Raw genomic sequence first — 24,597 nt, forward strand, 5'->3', positions numbered from 1 at the left:
TGTTTTACTGCTAGGCTTCTCCTCCTCCCTATTACCCAATCAGTGTGTAATTTTGTCTTTAAAAGCTGACTTCAGCCTGACCAGGCGGTGGCGCAGTGGATAGAGCGTTGGACTGGGATGCTGAGGACCCAGGTTCAAGATCCTGAGGTCGCCAGCTTGAGCGTGGGCTCATCTGGTTTGAGCAAAAGCTCACCAGCTTGGACCCAAGGTCGCTCAGTCTGCTGAAGGCCCGCAGTCAAGGCACATATGAGAGGGCAATCAATGAACAACTAAGGTGTTGCAACGCGCAATGAAAAACTAATGATTGATGCTTCTCATCTCTCCGTTCCTGTCTGTCTGTCCCTGTCTATCCCTCTCTCTGTCTCTGAAAAAAAAAAAAAAAAAAAAGCTGACTTCAAACTGTGTACAGGGCCACATGATTTTTTTTTAATTTATTTTTTACAGAGGCAGAGTGAGTCAGAGAGAGGGATAGACAGGGACAGACAGACAAGAACGGAGGGATGAGAAGCATCAACCATTAGTTTTTTATTGCGCGTTGTAACACCTTAGTTGTTCATTGATTGCTTTCTCATATGTGCCTTGACCGCAGGCCTTCAGCAGACCAAGTAACCCCTTGCTGGAGCCAGCGACCTTGGGTTCAAGCTGGTGGGCTTTTTGCTCAAACCAGATGAGCCCGCGCTCAAGCTGGCGACCTCAGGGTCTTGAACCTGGGTCCTCTGCATCCCAGTCCGATGCTCTATCCACTGTGCCACCGCCTGGTCAGGCAGGCCTACATGATTTGAATGACTTAGGTCTCCTTGTGGTCGCTGGCTTTAAAATAAAGATTCCTGGCCCTGGCCGGTTGGCTCAGCGGTAGAGCGTCGGCCTAGCGTGCGGAGGACCCGGGTTCGATTCCCGGCCAGGGCACATAGGAGAAGCGCCCATCTGCTTCTCCACCCCTCCGCCGTGCCTTCCTCTCTGTCTCTCTCTTCCCCTCCCGCAGCCAAGGCTCCATTGGAGCAAAAGATGGCCCGGGCGCTGGGGATGGCTCTGTGGCCTCTGCCCCAGGCGCTAGAGTGGCTCTGGTCGCAATATGGCGACACCCAGGAGGGTCGCAACATGGCGACGCCCAGGATGGGCAGAGCATCGCCCCCTGGTGGGCAGAGCGTCGCCCCCTGGTGGGCGTGCCGGGTGGATCCCGGTCGGGCGCATGCGGGAGTCTGTCTGACTGTCTCTCCCTGTTTCCAGCTTCAGAAAAATGAAAAAAATAAATAAATAAATAAAATAAATAAATAAATAAAATAAAATAAAGATTCCTTCATTTGGCTACTTAATTGTGTGGCAAAATGTCTGTTTCTCGCTGTTTCAATACAACTAAAATAAGCATCACCATCATCTAGAAACTTAGAAATGCAGTATTCTGGCCCTGGCCAGTTGGCTCAGCAGTAGAGCACGGCCAGGCGTGTGGATGTCCCAGGTTCGATTCCCGATCAGGGCACACAGGAGACGCAACCATCTACTTCTCCATCCCTCCCCCTACCCATTCTCTCTCTCTCTCTCTCTCTCTCTCTCTTTCTCCTCTTCCCTTCCCACAGTCATGGCTCCAATGGCTAGAGCAAGTTGATCCCAGGCACTGAAGATAGTCTCCATTGCCTTGCCTCAGGTGCTAAAACAGATTGGTTGCTGAGCAATGGAGTAAGACCCAGATGGGCAGAGCATCGCCGGGAAGAGGGCTTGCCAGGTGGATCCCTGTTAGGGTTCTAGTGGGAATCTGTCTCTCTGCCTCCTTGCCTCTCATTTACAAAAAAAAAAAAAAGGGCAGTATTCTGCTCTGTTCCAGCCTTCTGAATCAAAAACTCTCTCTCTCTTTTTTTTTTACAGAGACAGAGAGAAGGATAGACAGAGACAGAGAGAGATGAGAAGCATCAATCATCAGTTTTTCGTTGCAACACCTTAGTTGTTCATTGATTGCTTTCTCATATGTGCCTTGACTGTAGGCCTTCAGCAGACCGAATAACCCCTTGCTTGGGCCAGCGACTTTGGGTCCAAGCTAGTGAGCTTTGCTCAAACCAGATGAACCTGCGCTCAGGCTGGCAACCCCGGGATCTCGAATCTGGGTCTTCTGCATCCCAGTCCGACGCTCTCTCCGCTGCACCACTGCCTGGTCAGGCATCAGAAACTCTTAAGAATGGGGTCCACCCATTTGTGTTTTAACAAGCTCTCCAAGAGATCTTGATGCAAGCCAAAGTTTGAGAAACACTGTGGTAAACAGAGTACTCTGTATATGTATCATCTCATTTAATCTTCACAACTCCATAAATAGTGTTATTGTCAGTATAATACAGATTAATAGTGAAATCTGGAGCCAGGTGTTTGGGGTTTGAATTCTAGCTCTCCCAGCTTTGTGACATTGGGCCTCATTTTCTTTCTCTGTAAGATTGGGATATATAGTACCTACCTCATGGGGTTGTTGTGGAATTAAATGCGCTTTTAGTATAAAGTGCCTAGAACAGTAGTAGGTGTCCTAGAGTAAGCATCACGTAAGGCTGAGACGTGAAGTCACTTGCTCAAGATCTAGGTGAGTGGTAGAACCAGGTTAATTCTCCTTAACCTTCAGAGGCTGCGCATCCCCTGGACCTGGGTGCAGCTTTGCCCAACCAAGCAAGAGGAGCGGGTAGCTGTGTCCAAGGCCAGTAGCCCCTCTAACCCTGGGGTGCCGTGTGGTCTAGTTCAAAGCTCTAGGACTCCGACTGGAATAGGTTTTGCCACCTGACAGTGCTGGAAGCCGGAAAGCAACTGCTCCCCAGCATCCACCCACCCTGCCAGCTGCCGAGGGGATAAGGACCGGCGGTATCGTGAGTTAAACAAGCGACCGCCGCCTCCGCCGCCGCTCCTTAAGCACCGCCTGCCGCCCTCTCACCCCGCGGCGGCGGCGGCGGCGGAAGCGGGGAGGCGGGCCGGGTCGGTCGGGGCGGGGCCGCGAGCAGCATGGAGGAGGCGGAGGCCGCGGTGCGCCGGGCGAAGCAGTGTGGGCCCGAGAGGGGCCCGAGCGGGGCCCAGGGCCCCTGAGCCGTGAGTGCCTCTAGGCGGGGGTCCGGGAGTGGTGACGCGGCCAGAGCAGGTCTCCCGAGTTCTCGGGCAACCCCGACCCCTGGGAGGTGAAGAGCTGGGCCACATTAGAAGGGGCGAGGGTGGAAGGGTGTGGAGAATGGAGGGGTTGTGGGGGCGCTGCCCTTAGCACACCCCAGGGGACTGGGAAAGCCAGGCGCTTGGTCCTTTTGGGGGCTGATGAGCCTTGAAGGCCGATTACTTGGCCTCTTCTGGGTCCCCGGGCAGTCCTGTCAGTTTCCCCAGCCCCAAGGGAGTTTCCAGGTGATCTGACCCCTCTGAAGGTTTCCTTCCCAGAAAAGTTGAGCCACTTTTCCCAGGTCACACAGTATGGATGCCTTCAGGGAAGAGTTCCTGGGAGGTCCTCCCCTATCTCCCCCGAAGGCATCAGACTTTAGGAGGAGCACTTTACTCCGTGTGATCCTCTGGTTCCCTCAGTTTTCTGAAGGCATGGGTTGGCCAGGACAGTCGTGACCCTCCAATCCAGCATGGACGACTGGAAGCCCAGTCCCCTCATCAAGCCCTTTGGGGCTCGGAAGAAGAGGAGCTGGTATCTTACCTGGAAATATAAACTGACCAATCAGCGGGCCCTGCGGAGATTCTGTCAGGTATAGAGATGTCCCAAACCTCCTAGGGTCTTCCTCCCAACACTGGAACCCACCTTAGCTGTCCTTGCACTAGAAAGGGGCAGCAGGTTCCTATAGGGGGAACCTCTTTGTGTCATGTTCCTGCAGGTAGTGGTTTGGGCCCAGAGTCCTGGAATCAGAGCCCAAGTACAGCCTCCTAGGTTTCTGACGGAAGACTAAAGTCTGATTAGGAAGGCCTTGCTCAGGAGCCCACACCAGTCAGGCAGTCAGGTCTAGGACCCAGGTCTTCTGATACTCAGCTGGTTCTCTGGGACTGGCTCCATCTCTAGCAACTAATTGTGGAGGGAACCAAGGAAATCAAGGCCTCACATGGAAGAATACAGGAGCTCTGTAGGGAGAGCTGTGATGAAGGAGAAAGAACCAGGGGGCATCCCTGGAGAAGGTGGTCATGAAACTGGACCCAGGTTTGGGGAGTAGAGCTGGGCAGATAGGCAAGAGAGACAGGTCCCAGGTTCTCCCTGTGTCATCAATGCAGCCAGGGCCCTCTTTTCAGGAAGACCCTCAACAATCTGGAGGAAATGCCCCTCTTTAATCATCCCCACCCCTCCCTTCAGACAGGGGCTGTGCTTTTCCTACTGGTGACAGTCATTGTCAACATCAAGTTGATCCTGGATACAAGACGAGCAATCAGCGAGGCCAATGAAGACCCAGAGCCAGAGCAAGACTATGGTGGGGCCAGGCTGAGGATGGGATTGGTGTGTGTGTGTGTGTGTGGGGGGGGGGGCAGGGTTCCCTGGGATCTCACAGCTGAAACAGCAGGCAGATCCCAAAGGATAAGACTACTGGAGAGACTACCTCCATGACCTGTCATACCCACACAGATGAGGCCCTGGGCCGATTGGATCCCCCACGACGCAGAGGCAGTGGACCCCGAAGGGTCCTAGATGTGGAGGTATACTCAAGCCGCAGCAAAGTTTATGTGGCAGTGGATGGCACTACGGTGAGTGGGCTGGTGTCTGGTGTACAATTATTCCTTTCTATTCAGAGAGTGGTGCACTGGTTCTGGGGTCTACTGCCTGAGTAGGAACTGTATCCCTGCCAATTTCCATATGAGTGACTTTGGAGACCTCATTTGCTCATCTGTAACCTGGGACTGAGGATTTCTACTTGTGAGAATTAAATGAAAAATATATGAAATGTATTATATGTAGCAGGGTTTTATCAGAAGTAATCTTAGTATTATTAGTAGGCAGTTAATTCAGTTTATTTATGCCATAATTGCTTCCTGGTCCCTTCATTATCTTTAGCCTTTTCCTAGGCACTGGGGACCTGAAGGTAATCATACCTGGCCTTACTTTGAGGGGCTTAAGCTATTAGTAGATCATGGTTTGTCCAGCATGAGGCAGAGACAGTCAAGGACTCTTAAGAGCCATGAAAGCTGTGGAGGGGAAGATTGTAGAAAGATGTGATCTCTTTTGATGGGGGTGCTATGGAGGCTTCCTGGAAGAGGAAGCCTTCAAATTGCGTTAGAAGAGGCACAGATGAGGCACAGATAGGCAGGAGGGGAGGTGTTTCATGCAGTTGTTTTTTTAAAATGCCAGTAAGACAGGAGACCTTGAATGCCAGAGTGAAGAGTTGGACTTTGTTTCTGCCACCCTGTAGGTACTGGAGGATGAGGCACGGGAGCAGGGCCGGGGCATCCATGTCATCATCCTCAACCAGGCCACGGTGAGGTTCTAGGGGTTGAAGGCCTGGGAGACTGAAGCTGAACCTTCCTTGCTGGTGACATTAACTCATGAGTGGTGTGTCTCCTGCCAGGGCCATGTGATGGCAAAGCGTGTGTTTGACACATACTCACCTCATGAGGATGATGCTATGGTTCTGTTCCTTAACATGGTGGCACCCGGCCGTGTGCTCATCTGCACCGTCAAGGTCAGTGATGCTACCCTGGCCCCATCCCCTAAGCCCCAGCTCCAGCTCTGCCTATGGGCCTGGGGTCTATGCCTGTAGTATGGCACACTGGGAAGAGACTCTGGAGGACAGTAACTCAGGTTCCAATACCTGCCTGGTCATTTTTATTAATTGAGCATATAGTTATTGAGCACATAGTTATTGAGCATGTACTGTGTTGAGCATGCTCTGGCTCTGGGGACTACAATGGGAAGCAAGACAGAGTCCCTACCCTTGAGTTTGCTGCAGCAGGGCAAGATTTAAAAAAAAAAGTCAAATAAATGTTTAATGCCAAGAAATTATAATATATGAGGAATAAAATAATGCAAGGGAGACAGAGTGATGGAGGATGTATTTTAGAAAGGGAAGGCCTCTGTAAGGAAATGACATGTGAACAGAAAGCTGGAGGAAGTGTGGAGTGAGCCATGTAAATACCTGGAGGAAGAGCATTCTAGATAGAAAGAACGGCAAGTGCAAAGACCCTGAAGTGAGAAGATGCTTGGCATGCTTGAAGAACAGCAAGGATCTCAGCAGAGCTGGAGTAGAATAAGGGAGGAGAAAAGAGTTGTGGGAAGAGGACAGAGAGGTAGCAGAGGACATAGGTGCAGATTGTGTGGGATTATGGTAAGGATTTAATAGCCTGATGACCTTGGATAACCTTTAATTTTCTTATCTGTAAAATGATGGTAATCACAGAGGGTTGTTTTGATAATTTTTTTTCTATAACTATTTACTTTTTCTTTTTTTTTTTTTTACAGAGACAGAGAGAGTCAGAGAGAGGGGTAGACAGGGACAGACAGACAGGAACGGAGAGATGAGAAGCATCAATCATTAGTTTTTCGTTGTGCATTGCGACACCTTAGTTGTTCATTGATTGCTTTCTCATATGTGCCTTGACCGTGGGTCTTCAGCAGACCGAGTAAACCCTTGCTCGAGCCAGCAACCTTGGGTCCAAGCTGGTGAGCTTTTGCTCAAACTAGATGAGCCCACACTCAAGCTGGTGACCTCGGGGTCTTGAACCTGGGTCCTCGGCATCCCAGTCCAACGCTCCATCCACTGCGCCACTGGCTGGTCAGGCTGTTTTGATATTTAATGAGCTAATTTAAGTAAAAGGTTTGACATGATGTTTGATTTGACACATAATGCTCCATGCGGCCAGGTCTCCTGGAACCATGCTATTCAGGCTGACACTTTCTCTGGTCTTCCAGGACGAGGGCTCCTTCCACCTCAAGGACACAGCCAAGGCTCTACTGAGGAGCTTAGGCAGCCAGGCTGGCCCTGCCCTGGGCTGGAGGGACACCTGGGCCTTCGTGGGACGAAAAGGAGGTGCTGGAACCATAGGCCATCCACCTTTACAGTATTAAGGGCCTGGGGGAGCAGAGCCCTGGGTGGGTGGGGTGGGGTGGGAAGCAGATAGGAGCCTGTGGTGGTAAGGTGGCTGAAGGTGGGCAGGGAGATGGGAAAAGGCTCCAAAACTGGAGTCTGCACCCCCATTATCCCTTGTTCCTGCTGCCTGCCAGGTCCTGTCCTCGGGGAGAAGCATTCTAAGTCACCTGCCCTCTCCTCCTGGGGAGACCCAGTCCTACTGAAGACAGATGTGCCACTGAGCTCAGCTGAAGGTGGGGTTAGTGGGGGCTGGGCTCTGGGGCAGTGCCTGGGTTAGGGTGGACATTTAGTGCCTGTTCATGGGGCTCTATTGTCTTGACTGGGTTGCCTGGTGTTCTTCAGACCACACTGGCCTCATGCCCCCATCCTGTTGACCCTGTTTCTCCCTCAGAAGCAGAGTGCCACTGGGCAGACACAGAGCTGAACCGTCGCCGCCGGCGCTTCTGCAGCAAAGTTGAGGGCTATGGGAGTGTGTGCAGCTGCAAGGACCCCACACCCATTGAATTCAGCCCTGACCCAGTGAGTGGGGCCTTCAGCCGTGAGGCTTGGACTCCTTTCCAGCTTGGCAAGGGGCCCTAGGAAAGACCTCGATTGGGCTTCCCTATGCCAGCCTGGGAGGGAAGCAGGAGCTGAGGATTTACACTGAGCTCTGTAAGATGGGGCATCCTGGGAGTGGGGGAGGGGGAGGGCAGGCCATGTGAGCAAAGGCCCAGAATCAGAGTTGGGCTGAATGTGTGGAGAGCCCAAGACAGAGAAAACTCTCTGCCTCTTCTCTGAAGGCCCCCTCATCCCTTGAGAACTCTACCTTTGGTAGGGATCCCAGTTTGAAGAGGGAATGAGATAAGAGCTAAAAGCTATTTATCGCCCTGGCTGGTTGGCTCAGTGGTAGAGCGTTGGCCTGGCGTGCAGGAGTCTCGGGTTTGATTCCCAGCCAGGGCACACAGGAGAGGCGCCCATATGCTTCTCCACCCCTCCCCCTCTCCTTCCTCTCTGTCTCTCTCTTCCCCTCCCGCAGCCAAGGCTCCATTGGAGCAAAGTTGGCCTGGGCACTGGGGGTGGCTCTATGGCCTCTGCCTCAGGCACTAAAATGGCTCTGGTTGCAACAGAGCAATGGCCCAGATGGGCAGAGCATCGCCCCCTGATGGGCATGCCGGGTGGATCCTAGTCGGGTGCATGCAGGATTCTGTCTGACTGCCTCCCCGTTTCCAATTTCAGAAAAATACAAAAATAAAAATAAAATAAATAAAAGCTATTTATCACTCAGCTCCCAGACAACAAGGTCCGCAATGTTCCTGTGGCTGTCATTGCAGGGAACCGGCCTAATTACCTGTACAGGTGAGCCTGGGAGTGAGCTGCATCCAACACTGAACAGTACGGTGCTCAGTGGGTGGGAACCCCAGACTCATCTTTCTGTAGGAGGAACTATTGGGGTGGGCAGAAAGACAACAGATTTTAGGTCCATTTACATGTGTGGGTGTACATGGGATTGTGGACCAATTGGTAAAGAGGGAATCTCTGAGTTGGGGGACAGAGGCCTAATTCATTCCTGGGCTCCCCAGGATGCTGCGCTCTCTGCTCTCAGCCCAGGGGGTGTCTCCCCAGATGATAACAGTTTTCATCGATGGCTACTATGAGGTGAGTGGGACTTGGGGACTTGGGCAGAGCAGGGCACGGTGTTACGGGTGCTATGTAGCAGTTATCATTGAGGACTGGCAAGGAAGACAGCCCAGAGAAGGGCTGTGAAATATGGAGGGCTTGGCGTGTCAGAGCCTGCAGAGCTGGGCTGCAGAGGTGGCTCACTGGATAACCAGTGGCCATGCCCCCTAGGAGCCGATGGACGTGGTGGCGCTGTTTGGTTTGAGGGGCATCCAGCACACTCCCATCAGCATCAAGAATGCCCGCGTGTCTCAGGTACTGCCTAGGCAGGGATGGAAGGGGAAGATGCCTGGCAGCACCTTCCACCCTAAAACTCAGGTGCCCTGTTTCTGTTCTCCACCCAGCACTACAAGGCTAGCCTCACTGCCACTTTCAACCTGTTTCCGGTGAGTAGTAAGCACAAAACTCTGGGCATAGAGAGCGGAAACGTGAGCATCAAGTCTGGTCTTATATAGCAGGCTCTTCTGCTCTCTGGGCCTCATCTGGAAAATGGGGATAGTGCTGCCCGAGAAGTGAATGAGGGTGGAGACATGAGATTGGAAAGGCTCCCTTGGGGTCATGTTGTCCCCCTCTCCCTGCAGGAAGCCAAGTTTGCTGTGGTTTTGGAAGAGGACCTGGACATTGCTGTAGATTTTTTCAGGTGGGAGGAGTGCCTCTCCATGCAGCTTCTGTAAGCTGCGTGGGGCCTCTTTACTTGACTGGTTCTCCAGGGAAAAAGGCAGTGAAGTGTCTTGGAGATCTTTTTTGGAGGAAGCAAGCTCAAAAGTTGGGGGAGAAGTCTTGGGAAATGAAGGATGGCAGATGTTGGGCTGGAGAGAGATTGGAAAGGATGAATGGAGGCAGTGGACATTTGGGGGAAGGGGAAGAAGGCATGACTCTTAAGTCCCATTTCCAGCTCTTGGGCATCACTGTGTGACTGGCTTTGTCCTTGTCCTTCCCTGAACCCCTGGACCCTGCCTCTCTTAGCTTCCTAAGCCAGACCATCCATCTGCTGGAGGAGGATGACAGCCTGTACTGTATCTCCGCCTGGAATGACCAGGTAGGCTGAGTGGCCAGGGGTCAGCTGGGGAGTGTGTAGAGGCCCTGAACTAACATCTCCCCCCATTACCCCCTATCCGCAGGGGTATGAGCACACAGCCGAGGACCCAGCATTGCTGTACCGCGTGGAAACCATGCCTGGGCTGGGCTGGGTGCTCAGGAAGTCTTTGTACAAGGAGGAGCTTGAACCCAAGTGGCCCACACCAGAAAAGGTGTCCTGGCAGGGTAGGGAGAGTGGGCTGGGGTCCCCTACCAGCTCACAGCCTCTTAACCTTCATGATGTTCCATACCTCCAGCTCTGGGACTGGGACATGTGGATGCGGATGCCTGAACAGCGCCGTGGCCGGGAGTGCATCATCCCGGATGTTTCCCGATCCTACCACTTTGGCATCGTGGGCCTCAACATGAACGGCTACTTCCATGTGAGTGGGAGGCAGGGATGTTGGGGAGGGGGGTACAGTATGGTAATTAGGGCAAAGAATATGGACTCTAGAGCAAGCCCAGCTCTGCCACTCACTAGCATGTAACTGTGGGGAAACTTCACATCCTCTTTTACTTCGGTCTCTTTATTCGTAAAATGCAAATTAAAATATTGTTTAACTCATAAGTTGTGAGGTTAGGAAGTTTAAATGAGTTAATATATGCAAAATGCTTTGAACTGTAAACATTATATAAAGGTTAGCTGGTATTATTTTTTATTACTATTCTTAGCACTAGACTGTGGGTGTGGAGAGGGTACTTCTGCCACCAAGCATTTATCCAGCCCTACAAGCTCTGCCCTCTCCTGTCCTTACAAGTGCTGGTGCCTAAGCCTCACCTTGAAGTGAACAGGGAGGTCCCTAGGTTTCCACCCCCTACATGCTGTATCCAAAGGGCCACTCCCCATTTATAGCAAGGGAGACCTTGAGACAACCCAGCCCCAAAGGAATGGACAGCTTCCAGCTTGGAACCTCCTAGAAGCCAGAAAGGCCCTCAGAAGCCGGTGAATACAAGACCTCCACTCATTGACCCGAGAGGCAGGCATTTACCTCAGGTCACTCTCAGCACCTTAAGTCACAGCAATTTCCTTTCTCCGTCCAGCCTGTCCCTTTGCCCACCACCCCCTACAGGGCCTGTTCCTGGGTCCTGTGGCTCAGAACAGCAGGCCCAGGGAGAACCACTGGGGACAGGGGCTAGCTCAGGACTCAGTAGAATGAGCTGCCTGTGTGAACATTAGCTCTCTGGCAATGCTTATACTCAAAGCTAGTAAGAGCCTGCCAGGGAAACTGCAAAGAGAATGTAGAAGGCAGGAAGTTAGAGGGACCTTTATAGGTCTGGGACTTCATTTGTGGGCCTGTGAATATGTGATGGGTCAGTGGACAGATACGGGCCAATGTAGGCCCTGATTTGCACCCTCACACCCACTCCAGGAGGCCTACTTCAAGAAGCACAAGTTCAACACGGTTCCAGGTGTCCAGCTCAGGAACGTGGACAGGTGGGGGCTGGGGACAGGGCAAAGGGGAGGATATCTAGGAGCCTTGATGACCAGTATTTGACAGTCCCTTCCAACCCTGGGGCCTTGTGTGTTTACCCCAGTCCTGCTGCCCCTAGTTCCCATGTGACACCCAGCCCTGCTCCTGAAACCTTTCGGACTACTCCTACCCTTGACCCATTTCTCCCTCTCCTTCAGTCTGAAGAAGGAAGCTTATGAAGTGGAAATTCACAGGCTGCTCAGGTATGGCCTGGGGCAGTAGAGGCGTGTGAATATTGGAGGTTTTGGGCTCATAATTTGTGGGGCCCACTGCACATGGAAAATCAGAGCTCCTTGTTCAAAAATTATTAAGAATTTCAAGATGGCAACAATTAAGCCAGGGAACTTGTGTGATACCCTCACGAGTCAGGTCCTGTCTTGTGCCCGCTGCAGTGAAGCTGAGGTTCTGGACCATAGCAAGAACCCTTGTGAAGACTCTTTCCTGCCAGACACAGAGGGCCATACTTATGTGGCCTTTATCCAAATGGAGAAAGATGATGACTTCACCACCTGGACCCAGCTTGCCAAGGTGCCCTAATACCACACCTATCCTAGGAATACCCCTGCCCCCAAGATAGAGAGAGCCTTTGTTCTAGAACCTTCTACCTCAGAAACCTCTTCCAACTCCCTTATCTAAATTCATAATTTAAAAGATGCTACCTCTTATTAGAAGTACTTTAAGAAGAAAATTAATGTGAGAAATCGTAAAACAAAAAATAAAAAGAGAGAGAGATGCTATCTTGCAAATTGAGGAAGATGCTGAGGATGAGTGGGGGCTGGGCCATGGGTCCTCAGTGGTCCCTCCCCACAGCGCTCTGACCCATGCCTCTCCTCCTACCCCACCCCTACCAGTGCCTCCATATCTGGGACCTGGACGTGCGTGGCAACCACCGGGGTCTATGGAGATTGTTTCGGAAGAAGAACCACTTCCTGGTGGTGGGGGTCCCAGCCTCCCCCTACTCGTGAGTGACTTTTTTTTCTGCCCTTGGATATGGGAGACTAGCAGGATTAGAGAACATAGCTAACGACCTCTTCCCTATTATTTCCCCAGGATGAAGAAGCCACCATCTGTCACCCCAATTTTCCTGGAGCCACCCCCAAAGGAGGAGGGAGTGCCAGGAGCTGCAGAACAGACATGAGACCTCCTCCAGGCCCCTGCAGGGCTGGGTACTGTGTACCCCAGGCAGGCTAGCCCTTCACCCCATCCTTAGGATTTTGTAGACACTGGCAGGGGCTGGGGCTGGTTTGTTTTTAACATGAGACTTAATTACTAACTTCAAGGGAAGGGTTCCCCTGTTCCAACACCTTTATTTCTGAGTTGGAGGTCTATTTATTTACTTCCTTGTTGGTAAAGGGCAGGGTATTTATTACCTGGGAATCATTGGGATTTCTGGGCAGCTGATCCTGCCCTTTGTATACATCCTCCTCTCAGGCCTGGCTCAGAATTTAACCTATTTATTTACTGTCCTGAGGGCCTTGATTCCTTTATGGACTAGGGTGCTGCCCTGAGGGTGGGGCTAGCTCTTACTCAGGAAATTCCTGCGCCCAACTCCTGGACTGGCCCAGCAGGGGCCCACCCACTGATGTAGACTCACTCGGAGTCCTTCAGACACTAAACCAGGCCTCTTCTCAGCCTCATCTTTGTCCAGGTTTCCAAAGCTGGATAAGGTGATCCTTGATTAAAAAAGAAAACCTCTAGGGATGTGTCTTTTGATTGTGTGTGAGTGTGTGAGAGAGAAAGAAAGAGAGAAAACGGTCATGATAGATGGTAAGTTTTTCTTACTGCCCTCCACAGGGTTTATCTTCCTTTGGGGGCCATTTGGCCACCAGGGGATGCTCAAGTCTTAAACTTCAAGGTTTTTCCCTAGACTCCACCCTAGAGCAGCTGAGCCTGACCTATTGGGGCTGAGTTTGGAGTAGCCACTTATACCCTTTCCCCACTGTTTTAACCACCAAGCTCTTTCCTGCCTAGCTTGTTAGGGCCAGGAATTTGTCCCCAGAGATGGAGCAAAAGAGAACAAAAAGAGATACTTGGGGGTGGGAAGGTAGTGGGAGTGCAGGTGAGTATCGTGGCTTGTGGGTGGGAAGGAAGTGGGTGAGACAGCTGAGTTGGCATCATTCAGGAGGCTAGGACTGGACTTCAGATGGAGACAAAGGAACAGGATTTCTGTGGCCTTTAGGGCACTGTTTGCAGATTTCATAGCTAGGCTTTTTTTTTCTTTTTCTTTTTTTCCTGGAGAAAAGCCATTGTTTTCATCAGATTCTTGCCCAGTCAGTGATCCAGAGAGGTTAGGAAGATCTAGGTTAGTCATAGAGGCACCAGAAAATAGGATTGTCAACAGGGAATGGATGAGATAGCCCGAAGCAGGGGAACTATGAAGTTTAAGGAGGATCTAGGATCAGGAGAAAAGGTCTGCCTGCAGAGCCCTGGTGAGGTGAGCCCAGTCAACTACTGAGAGCCTTGGCCAGAAGTCAGGGGCTGATGAACTCCTGCCCTTTCACTAGGTCTCTCTGCCCCTGCTCCCCCGTCGGCGATGGCACGGGTGGTGTGTGGCTTGGACGTTTCCTTTATTGTTTGCTGGAGCTAGAGATAGTGCTTGAGGTGCCAGAACAGCCAGGTTGAGGAGCAATTAGCCCACAGAGAGGTGGAGGCCCGCCCTAGGCAAACAAATCTGCAGCCTCCATATAGGTGCCTGAAAGAGGAGTTGTAAAGTGGTGAAGGTGGAAGGGGGCTCATTGTGTTCTCTGTCCACACCCCAGCTGGCTCCTAGTTTAGGCCTCAGACTAGCTCTTAGGCACTGTATGGCTCTGGCCAGGTCATTGTTCACTGTGAGGCTCAGCAAGGGGTGATGGTTCCTAGCTGCCCTAGAAAAACCTGGGAAGAGGGATCCAGGGGCCAAAGGGAAGCAAAGAGGAGGAATTGCTTGCCAGGCTGGGTTTTACTTGGTAGCAGATGCCGTGTTCTCCAGCCATAGCCGCCTCCTTGGTGCTGTCACTCCTGGTTCAGCAGCAATCAGATCTGTGTGGGGGACATTCTGGACTCAGGTAAATCTGTTGCCATGTCAGATGGCCTGAGTCCAGACTCTTCACTGAAGGTGTGGGCCCGGAACTAGTCACAAGGTCTTTTCTAGACCCAGTTTCTGGAACATGGGGGTGGTTAAGATGAAATAGAGATCAGATCTGTAGAGCACCACCAAGCAGGCTAAAACCAAGAATAAGTGCAGTTGCTTCTGAAATCTCCAAAGTAGAAACAGGTGTGGGACTTTGCCTGAATGGGAAGGGTTATTAAGCAGCTTGGATTCTCTGATGGGGTTTCCAGAGGGCTTCCCAGAGCCTAAAGAGTGATCCTCTCCCATTGCTCTGGCAATGTTTCTGGTCTCCCCTGCCCCCACTTGGGCACCAGCTTGTTATTTTCATAGCTTTCTGGTCCAGTGCCCCTTCCCAGGAATGGCTAATTTCAGATCAAAGTCCTCCCACATTATAGGAAGCCAGACTGGCCCAGCCCCCACTTCCCTCAGTGCCCTCTTGGCCATCCCCATTACACTCCCTCCCAGGCCTGGAATCCAAATGCAGGGAAGAAATAGCTGCCCACCTCTATTCCACTTCTGCTATCTTTCCAGGGGCCCTCTGAGTCTCCAGCCCCATGGGAGTCTGAGGCCAGTTTAGGCAAAATGGGTTCCTCTCCCCAAGGATATACATGAAAAGAATCTCAGTGGAAACACTTTAATTGGCTTATGAATTCTGAAGTTTCTTCTACACATCTGTTGGGTTACTGCTAAATTTGCATATATCCAGGGTATAGGGTGTCTTTCTTTCATATCCCAGTGGAGTACTGGGGTTACTCAGAGCTTCTGTTGGCCTGAAAGGGTATCAAGGGTTCAAGAGATAGACTGGAGGCATGGGCAGGAGAACTGATTCTGTAGCAGGTGGGCCTCAATCCCATCAATAGAAAGCAAAATCAGGCACAGCCTGAAAGGGGTGGTCCCTATGTGGCCCCAACTCCACAGCAGCAAGGCTGGGCCCACTCTGGCCCAAATGACACTGATGCCTCTTCTCAGTTCCTGTGAGGCAGCTGCAGTGGCAGAAGCAGAGCAGACTTATTCCAAATTGCAGTACAGATACATGGACACAATCATGGCAGCCAGCTGGTGGGGAAGGAATAGGGAGAGATGAGGGGTCATGATCATGGTCCCCTGCCCCCCCAGACCTGCTACATGAAACTCTGTTAGAAGACTGTCTCCTCCAGAGAGACCTCAGAGATGGATCAAGCAGCTCTGGTCCAGTGGGATACCCTGCCCCAACCCCCTTACCCCCTTACCTCCAAGCCCCCAATTCCGGCTGCCACACCACCCACAGTGACTGCATTGGTTCGGATGTCATTCAGAAGCTGCTTGAAGCAACCCTTGGGGAAGGGAAAAGGGCATCTATAGTCAGTACCTGCTTCTCGGCCTCCTTCAACACCATGAGGCCATTAAAGCAGTCCCATCCTTCTATGCCAGCCCACACCTGTACAGCCTGGTCATCGGCCGCCTTCTTGGTGCAGGGTTCTGTGACTGTGCTATTGACCTCATCAAAGCAACAGTATGGGGGAAAGACATTGTTCTCCATAAGGTAGGGAGAGTCTTCAAAATCCGTGTAGTTGTTGAAGCCACAGCACTTGAGCTGGGGAAAAGGAGAGGAGCATGGTCAGTGGGGCCTTGCTTGTTTTTCCCCACTCCAAAATCTACTCCAGCCCACCTTACCCTTTCCATGGTGGAGTTCCACACTTGGGTGAAGTCCTTCTGGGAACCATAGTCTTTCTTGATGGTGGGCACTATCAGCATCCTCAGGAATTGCTCAGCCTGGGTGGGGCAGGCCAGTATTTAGGGCCTGATAGGGAAGGTGGCCATTCACAGGCCACAACCCTCTTCCAGCCCAATCTTATTCCCTTGCCCCATCCTTGACCCTCACCATTGTGGTATACACCAAGGCGACCACAGCGGCTGCAACCTCAGCAATGAAGATGATGAGGATGATGAAGAAGAACTGAGTGGGAAACAGGGTTCTGAATTTTAGGAAGAGACCATCCCTCATGACTTCCTTGCCTTAACCCACCCCCATAAAAATGAGGTAGGGGTTCCTTTGCTGAGACCCCTGGAGTCCAGAACAGGGTTTGGGGACCCCCAGGGCCTGGTGTCAAGGGTGAGCGGACTCTGAGCCTTGGTTATGGGTTTGTGGAGCTGGGTTTGACACACCATCATGAGGGCACACTTGTTCTCAGTGTGAGCACCATAGCAGCCCAGGAAACCAAGGGCAAAGAGCACAGCACCAGCAGCGATGAGGAAATAGCCCACGTTGACAAACTGCATGGCACTGGATGACAGCGGCCCGAAAATCTTCAGGAAGGATGATCCATCGATCGACACCCAGATTCCTACTGCCAACAGGGCCACACCACACAGCTGGGGACAGAGAAGAAGACTTAAAACAGTGTTGGCATGTGTTCCCTGCCACACAATTGAGTCACGAAGATGGGAGATGAGAAACTTTCCCCTTTTTTTGGCTAAGGAGTCTAAAAACTTATCCTGTATGGAGGAAAAACATCCTAAAGAGCCAGAAAGACGGAGTCTTGGATACCCATAGCCAGCACCAGGCTGCACACCTAGGCAGATGAAAATCGGATCAGAGGTTTCTGGAATACCCATGGCGTGGGGGAAGGGGAGAGGGAGGCTTTCCCTTACCAATGCCAGGGGCCTGCCACATAGCTAGGAGTAAAAACAAGCAGGTGAGCACCACCCCTTTTCCTCCTCAGGCTATGGGTGCCCGGAACACCTCTGTCCTCTGATAGGCAGAAACAGGGGGGTGGTAGCATTGTGCAGGTTCAACAGTAACCATGGCAACAAAGGCGGGGCTGAGGTTTACACCTGCTCTCAACCTTGGAGAGGGAGGTGGCAAGAAGGGACACCCACCCTGAGGCCCCATTTGGCTCCTTTACAGGATTAGACTCCCGGCTGCCCTTCATTCTGCCTAGACCTCTCCTTGTAGAGACTGAGGGGGACTACAGCCAGCGCTCTTAGAGGCGCTCTAGCTCAATCCCAAACTTCAAAGGGAATCCTGAGGCCCAGACTAGGGAGGAAGGCATTGCCCAGTTCCCAAAGGTCTTTTTAAAAAGTTGTGTTTGGGTTTTTTTTTAATTATTGATTTTAGAGAGACAGAGAAGGGGTAGGGAGAAGAGAGAGAAATATTGATTTGTCGTTCCACTTAGTTGTGGCTGCTTCTTGTATGTGTCCTGACGGGGGATTGAACTCACAACCTTGGTTTATCATTCTAACCAACTGAGCTACCCAGCTAGGGCCCAAAGTTCTTAAAGCAAAGCCTTGCTGATGCAGAGCTGCAGTAGATGAATCATCATGACACCACCGTGATTGCCCAGTTCTTACTTTCTACCTATAGAAACTGAGGCTTCAACCCGGAACGGGCGGCAGATTGTGGCTGGATTCCAGGCATGTTTGCCCAAGGACAAAAAGCTGAGCTTTTGGCCTGCAGGGTCAAATTTCAAGGAGTCTGAGGTCTGCCCTGCCCTGCTCAGCCTGGCAAGGCCTAGGCAACAGAGGCCAGAAAACAAACCGGATTTGCCTTTAACTCCCTCCGGCCAGAGACTTTGTTGTCCAAGTCTCTGGGCTCCTGTTGTCTTCTCCAGATACATGGATAACGGCTAGTTCCCGGAAGTCAAAGAAAATCCAAACAAGACACACCCCACACTGGAGTCAGAGCACTTACCCCAGGCCAATTTCTCTAAATTCATCCACACTTTATGTCTCTACTTCCTCGCCTTTTACTCACTCTAACTCACTCTAATGTGGCTCCAAGGTCTCTGATGACATCCCATGCTAAGTAAACTGGTTGACACTTCATGCCATATCCTCCTTGACCTCTCTATCCCACTCTCCTTGTTTTCCTCCCCTTGCTCTTTCTCCATCTGCTTCCTGGTGGCCATTTCTCCACTAGTTCCTTATAAATGGGGTTTCACAAAGTTTACTCTCCTTGAGTGCTCTCACCCACTGCATGGCTTCAATGACCACCTATGGGCACAGGACTTTCAAATATCCATGTCCAGTTCCCACCTGAGTTGTACCTGTAAGCTGCCCGTGGGACGTTCCCCAAGTTACTCGTGCCAGAGACATAGGCATCATCTCTAAGACATTTGTCTCTATTGGCTCTTCTTCCATCACTCAGGCACATCTAAGGGCTTTCAACTTTGTCTCCTTTGTACATTTCTCTCCATCTCCACTACCATCTCCAGGGGTTACGCCTCATTGCTCAGCTTCTTCAAACCTACCCTTCACAATCTGTTCCTGGTTTTCTGAACAATATCTGATTTCACTGCCTCTGGCCCTTCCTACATGCTTTATGACCCCCTCACTCAGGACAAACCACCAGCCTCAGCTACTTCCTCTGGAAAATCTCTGACATGGCAGGGTTCACCCTACTGTTGGCTCCCATAGCCCCAGTGCTAAGGCCAGAAATATGATGTTGCGACTGTCTGCTGGACCTGAGATCTTCCAGGCCAGAAAAAGAGCTTGCTCACCTGTCACCCTAGCACTCAGCACTGAGTCTCGGCAATACCGTAAACGTGTGTTGAATGAATAGGGCTGCTCGAGGCAGACCTTCTGCCATGTGGTCTCTGGACCTTTTCTTTCAGCTCACCATCATACAGAAGCCACCAAATTTCCTTCCACACTAGGTGACTTAGGACAAACCCCTTCCCCTTTCTGGATCCCAATATCTATGAAAAAGGGAGAATTGTTTCTGTTAGGCTGCCCTGCTCTGCCCTAAATGTGGCTGTAGCTTTCTGGAAAGAAAAGGGATCCCTAAATTTCTCTATTTCAACTTACATGTCATCTAGGCTGCTGCTGAATGGACTCAGCATTTGGGGAGACTTCTGCACCCTATCACAAGGGGAAGCTTACAGGAGAGTCCAGGCATAGCAGTCTCTTATTCCCCAGCTTGAGTTCTAATCAGGTTGTAACCCACTGTTGTAGGAAGCCACAAAGAACCCACAACCCTCATACTTACAAAGATGAGAAAATTGAAGAGAATCATCATGGTCTTAATGAAGCTGTAGCACTGCATGGTGGCTCCTGGGAGGCAGACATGTATGAGTTAGGACCTCCCCCTGCAACCCCCTGGCATTGGACCCTGACATACCAGACTCTAGAATCCTGAACCCTTATATCATCAAGCTTCCCCTATATCTGGACTCTCACAGCTCAGGACTTTTTCACTTCCCATCCTGACACTCTTACTTCTCTGTCCTGTCCAGACGCTCTACCAGCACCTGACACTCTGAGATCTTAACATCCCAGGTTCATTCACTGGTACCCCAAACCCAATTTCCACTGTAGGTCACTCCATGTTCTTTCCTGGCACCTATATATCCTGAACCCCTCCCCAAGCCAACCCTAGACTCCTCCAGGACCCTCCCATGGTCCTTCCAGCTCTGCAAACCTACTTCCCGATTGAGTTCCCTTCATAGGATAATCCCTGTCCTATGCCATCACCCACCTGTTCAGGACTCTTGGTAGTGACTTCTGAAAGAAGGATCTGCTGAGGCTCCAGAGGGGACAGACAGCTCCAGGGAACTGCCACTGAATGGGCAGACAGGGAGACAATGGAGCTGGCTCTCACACACTACTGCTCACCTGCAGGTGGGGCAGGTGTTTTAAAGGCTTCCTTCTGCCCGCCTGCCCGCCTGCTGCCTGCCCGCCTGCCGCCTGCCTGCTTCACCCCAGCCCATAGACTTCCTTTTGCCCCTGCTGCCCCCTGCTGCCTGGAGATTCGTCCCCAGAGCCAAGGAGCAGCCACCCACTGCCTGGCAACACCAACTGTAGCACTGCCCCTCCTGACCTGAAAAGGGAGAGAAATCTGGGGGTGGGGCCCCAGAACTTCTGAGTGCCCTCCACCACAACAGTGCACAGATGCTCCTTACCCTGTATCTGCAGATACATTGATACATACCCTCTGTGCTCATAAGCACACACACATCTGCCCAAGCTGCCATCTATATATTCACACACACATAGATACTTACTGGTGTTCATGAGTGCACACACACACACACACACACACTCTGAACTCTGTGTGAATTGATTCCCAGCAACTAACCAACAACAGAGCAACATCTAAGGTACATAATTAGAGTCTCTCTCTCTCTCTCTCTCTCTCTCTCACTTTCAAGGAAGTGACCAAGGTTTGGCAGCTTCTGCTCCTTCCTTTGAGTAGTAAACAGTTCCTAGTTCTTTTTCTTTCACAAACTGTCAAGTCCCCCATCTTTCTCTTCCCTTTATTTTTCCTCCTTACCCTTTTTCTCTTTCCCTCCCCTTCCCGTCTTCTCTTAGCACTCTGTGTACACCCTTCGATCTATGCCACCAGGTGGCACTATGGTCCCACAGAAGCATCACTGTCCAGTTGTAATGCACCCTCTCAACTGCCCAGCTGTAATCCCCACCTTCATTAAACCTTCAGGGATGACACTCCCTTCCCATTCCAACATTCCTGATGGCAAGGAATAGTTCTGACTTGGAGTCATTCATATCAGGTGCTCAAATCCTGGTTCTGTTGCTTATTAGCTATGTGACCCTGGGGGGCATTTCTTAGACTTGGTTTTAAGCCTCTGATTCCAGAATAGTAATAGGGTTTTAAAAAGAGATTTTCTCCTCACTTTGGGATATAAATAACCACAGGATAAGAAGGTTGGAGTGGGGAAAGTCACAGCCAGAAGGGGTATGGCATGAACAGAGCAGATTTTAAAATTTGTTTTGTTTTTATAAAGGGAAGAGGAAGCTGAAGAAGAGACAGGAGCCCCCCTTATTGACAACACAATATTTGTACAGATTATGTTTAAAATGCATTATATGTTTCCCCCTTCACAACAATCCTAGGAGATATTCACTTTTTATTTCCTTTTTAAATATGGGAAAACAGAGACACAGAAAGATTAAGTTCTTGCCATGATCACATAGCTTGCAAGTGGCAGAGCCAGGATTCAGCCCAGTCAGTCTGGTGCCAAAGTCTATGTCTTAACCACCAAGCAGACTATCTACATTGATAAATCTCTATAAAGGCAGGAGGGGCTACCTTCCAGAAAGAATAGGGAAAGAAGCCATGGTCTACAACCTGAGTAAGAAGATTTCCAAGGGCAGGTAGGTTTATGGGTATAGTAGCTAGCAGTTGATGAGGGGCAAGGTCGGTTTCTAAGACTGAGGATGGCAAGAGTGAAAGCTAATAGGGCAGGAGTGAGGTCCTTTGAGTGTGGTTAGGACGGCCCCTCAGTCTCCCAGATGGCTCCTGCAGGAACAGAGAAAAGATGGAGGCTGGGAAGGGGGCCTACAGGTGGCATAAGAAGGAAAGGGAGAGAAGGCTGAGTTGCAGAAGAAGGGGCAAGTCCAAAGTGGCACAGAACTCAGTGCAAGGCCTGGCAGAGCCATTGATGTTCCTGTCTCCTACAAAAAAGAAGGAGGTAAATGCAGGGTTGAAACATCTTACATCCCCTGGGACTTAACTGTTTCTCTGCCTGCACTGATTGTCCACATGGCTGTCTCTTTCATCACAGGAAGAATTGGAACCAAGTCATATTAATCTATGTCCCCAGTGTACCACACATATGAAGTTGTTAGTGAACATTTCCTGAATGATTGGCTGAATGAGTGAATGAATGAATAAATGAAAGAGTGCAGAATAGCAAGAGTTAAATGTTTGGGCTTTGAACCTTGGCCATGATGGATTTGAACCCCTGCCTTCCTCTGATTGTATGACTTCATTTGAGTCTCAATTTCCTTATACAATCAATCCTCATCATTCACAGGTTACATATTACTGAATTTACCTACTCAATAAAATTTATTTGTAACCTCAAACCAATATTCATGGGACTTTTGCGGTTATTCACGGACATGTGTAGAGCCGCAAAAAACTTGAGTTGCCCAACTTGCATGTTCTCAGCTGAGGTTGAACAAGAGAACATCCTGCCTTCTCATTTCAGCCCTTATAATGTAAACAAATGTTCTTTTTGTGGTCTATTTAGTGTCACAGTTTTTTTTTTTTTTTCTTCTTGTTTTTTTTTATTTATTCATTTTTTTTTTTTTAGAGAGGAGAGGGAGAGACAGAGAGAGAGAGAGAGAGAGAGAGAGAGAGGAGAGACAGAGAGAGAGAAGGGGGAGAGGAGCTGGAAGCATCAACTCCCATATGTGCCTTGACCAGGCAAGCCCAGGGTTTCAAACCGGCGACCTCAGCATTTCCAGGTCGACGCTTTATCCACTGCACCACCACAGGTCAGGCCTTAGTGTCACAGTTTTTGCATTTTGGGCTTTTTGTTAGTGATTTTGCTGTTTAAAATGGCCCCCAAAGTGACACTGAAGTGCTCTCTAATGTTACTAAGCACAAGAAGTTTGTAATGTGCCTCATGGAGGAAATACATGTGTTATATGAACTTCAGGTATAAGTTATAATGCTACTGGCTGTGAGTTCAATGTTAATGAGTCAATAATAATTTTCAAATTAGTTGTGTTTAAACAGAAAACATATAAAAATAGGTAGTGTGTATATATATATATATATTTTTTTTTTTTTTAGAGAGGTATAGACAGGGACAGACAGGAACGGAGAGAGATGAGAAGTGTCAATCATTAGTTTTTCATTGCGCGTTGCAACACCTTAGTTGTTCATTGATTGCTTTCTCATATGTGCCTTGACCACGGGCCTTCAGCAGACCGAGAAACCCCTTGCTCGAGCCAGCTACCTTGGGTTCAAGCTGGCGGGTTTTTTGCTCAAACCAGATGAGCCCGCGCTCAAGCTGGCGACCTCGGGGTCTCAAACCTGGGTCCTCTGCATCCCAGTTCAACACTCTATCCACTGCACCACCGCCTGGTCAGGCAAAATAGGTAATATATTGATCAATTAACTGACAAAAGTGTTATGACTTGGTTGGAACCTAACCCTGTATTTCTCCTAGGAGCATTGGGTCAATATTTGCTAATTTAGTGTTCATAGTGGTGACTTTATTAGAACATAATAATGACCATCAATAACAAGAGTCAGCTGTATATAAAATAGAAATCATTCTAGAATCCCCTTGTAGGGTTGCTATGGGATTAAATGAGATAATGTTTGTAGGTAACTTGGTACCATATTTCGCACATAGTAAGTGATTGCTAATATTGTTAATGTGGATAAATGAGGAAGTAAAGGATTGATTTTCCACTACTCAGAGTTCCTTTTTCCCAAGGGGCTGAGCTGAAGTTTTCTGATTGGACTGACCCAGGGAGAGACTGAGAGAACCTGACTTATGGGGACCAGGACCTGTAATAAAGAGCCCCACCCACATATAGACTGTATGTCATAAAGACCTCAGCTGCCCTGGCCAGCAGCACCCTCAGGCACACTACAGAAGCTTTCTGTGCCAATGGGGCCTTCCCAGCTTGCTCGTGCCCCTTGGCCCCAGGGTTTACGATCTCCCCGCCGCAGGCCAGGTGTGGGCTGGCCTCGGCCCAGGTTTCCTAAGATGTTCAAGTGTAGCCGCAGAAGGTACCGGCAGAAAGCCCAAGGCCCAGCTGCCACTACTGCAGCCACCAATCTTGCCACCATGGCCGGGGATAGCAACAGCACCCACACTGTTACCACCAATATGTGGATCCTTCCACTGCAAGGTTAGCCAAGGGCCCTGAACCAGGACTGGGGGTTGCAAAAACAGGGCCACTGAAGTTTTCCCCACCTTAACCCTGCATAGGCACCCAAGGGGGCACAGGCTCTGTGAAATGTCACTGCAAAGGTTTGGAGGGGTCTTGATGGCAGGCAACCTAAAGGCTGAGAGCCTCGATGGAGGATGTATTGGCTAGAAGTGAAGGGCCCGGGGCAGTAGGTGAATCTAAGCAATGGAGCTTCCTGGACTGCCACCTTGCTCACACTCCTTCCCTCTCCTTCCTTTCCTCAGTTCTCAGACGCCTCTGTCAACCTGGCAGCTTTCTGATCCTATAGAAATGCCCAGAAACCAATCCAGAAGCTTGGCTGGCTCCGGAACTGCATCTTCCAGGGGCTATGGGTGGTGAATAGCAGCCAAATACAATCATTTCTGCTCTAATCGCTTATTTCACTCTGAGGTGTTCCAGCTGATTCCACAAGGTATGAGGGCAGGCATAGGCTTCAGTGACAGCAGTAGGGATCGCAGTTAGACCAAGGAATGACAGGACAAGGTCAGCAAAACACACCATCTTCCCATCTTTGGCTTCAGCTTTTCATATGCCCTATGAGGTAGGGGCTTTCCTGCCTTACATTCCCATCTGCACAGAGAAAAGGGTCTCCATAGACATATTGGAATGTATAAGGACCCAGGTCCTAGGGGAGGAAAGG

At 50.4% G+C, this 24,597-nt stretch overlaps 3 protein-coding genes across 3 annotated transcripts; 2 read left to right on the forward strand and 1 right to left on the reverse strand.

Moving 5' to 3' along the window:
* Positions 1-2,927: 2,927 nt before the first annotated feature.
* On the forward strand, positions 2,928-12,912 carry POMGNT1 (protein O-linked mannose N-acetylglucosaminyltransferase 1 (beta 1,2-)). The gene is made up of 22 exons (XM_066269303.1): positions 2,928-3,051; positions 3,526-3,695; positions 4,289-4,403; positions 4,556-4,674; positions 5,337-5,402; positions 5,493-5,606; positions 6,833-6,950; positions 7,145-7,243; positions 7,402-7,529; positions 8,275-8,345; positions 8,570-8,645; positions 8,838-8,921; positions 9,011-9,052; positions 9,248-9,306; positions 9,633-9,705; positions 9,788-9,916; positions 10,001-10,126; positions 11,114-11,178; positions 11,374-11,418; positions 11,608-11,743; positions 12,067-12,176; positions 12,266-12,912. Exons 2-22 carry the CDS (start codon positions 3,576-3,578, stop codon positions 12,351-12,353), a joined length of 1,983 nt encoding a protein of 660 aa, XP_066125400.1. The 5' UTR covers positions 2,928-3,051; positions 3,526-3,575; the 3' UTR covers positions 12,354-12,912.
* Positions 12,913-14,930: 2,018 nt separating this feature from the next.
* TSPAN1 (tetraspanin 1) lies at positions 14,931-19,971 on the reverse strand. Its single transcript, XM_066265028.1, has 8 exons — positions 19,759-19,971; positions 19,270-19,334; positions 16,449-16,655; positions 16,165-16,239; positions 15,957-16,055; positions 15,721-15,876; positions 15,533-15,616; positions 14,931-15,359 (listed from the first exon to the last, which is right to left on the reverse strand). Exons 2-8 carry the CDS (start codon positions 19,324-19,326, stop codon positions 15,312-15,314), a joined length of 726 nt encoding a protein of 241 aa, XP_066121125.1. The 5' UTR covers positions 19,327-19,334; positions 19,759-19,971; the 3' UTR covers positions 14,931-15,311.
* Positions 19,972-23,653: 3,682 nt separating this feature from the next.
* On the forward strand, positions 23,654-24,278 carry P3R3URF (PIK3R3 upstream open reading frame). The gene is made up of 2 exons (XM_066269305.1): positions 23,654-23,897; positions 24,182-24,278. Exons 1-2 carry the CDS (start codon positions 23,654-23,656, stop codon positions 24,223-24,225), a joined length of 288 nt encoding a protein of 95 aa, XP_066125402.1. The 3' UTR covers positions 24,226-24,278.
* The last annotated feature ends 319 nt before the right edge of the window (positions 24,279-24,597 follow it).

Source organism: Saccopteryx bilineata, chromosome 3, assembly GCF_036850765.1.
Source record: "Saccopteryx bilineata isolate mSacBil1 chromosome 3, mSacBil1_pri_phased_curated, whole genome shotgun sequence".
Classification (NCBI taxonomy): domain Eukaryota; kingdom Metazoa; phylum Chordata; class Mammalia; order Chiroptera; family Emballonuridae; genus Saccopteryx; species Saccopteryx bilineata.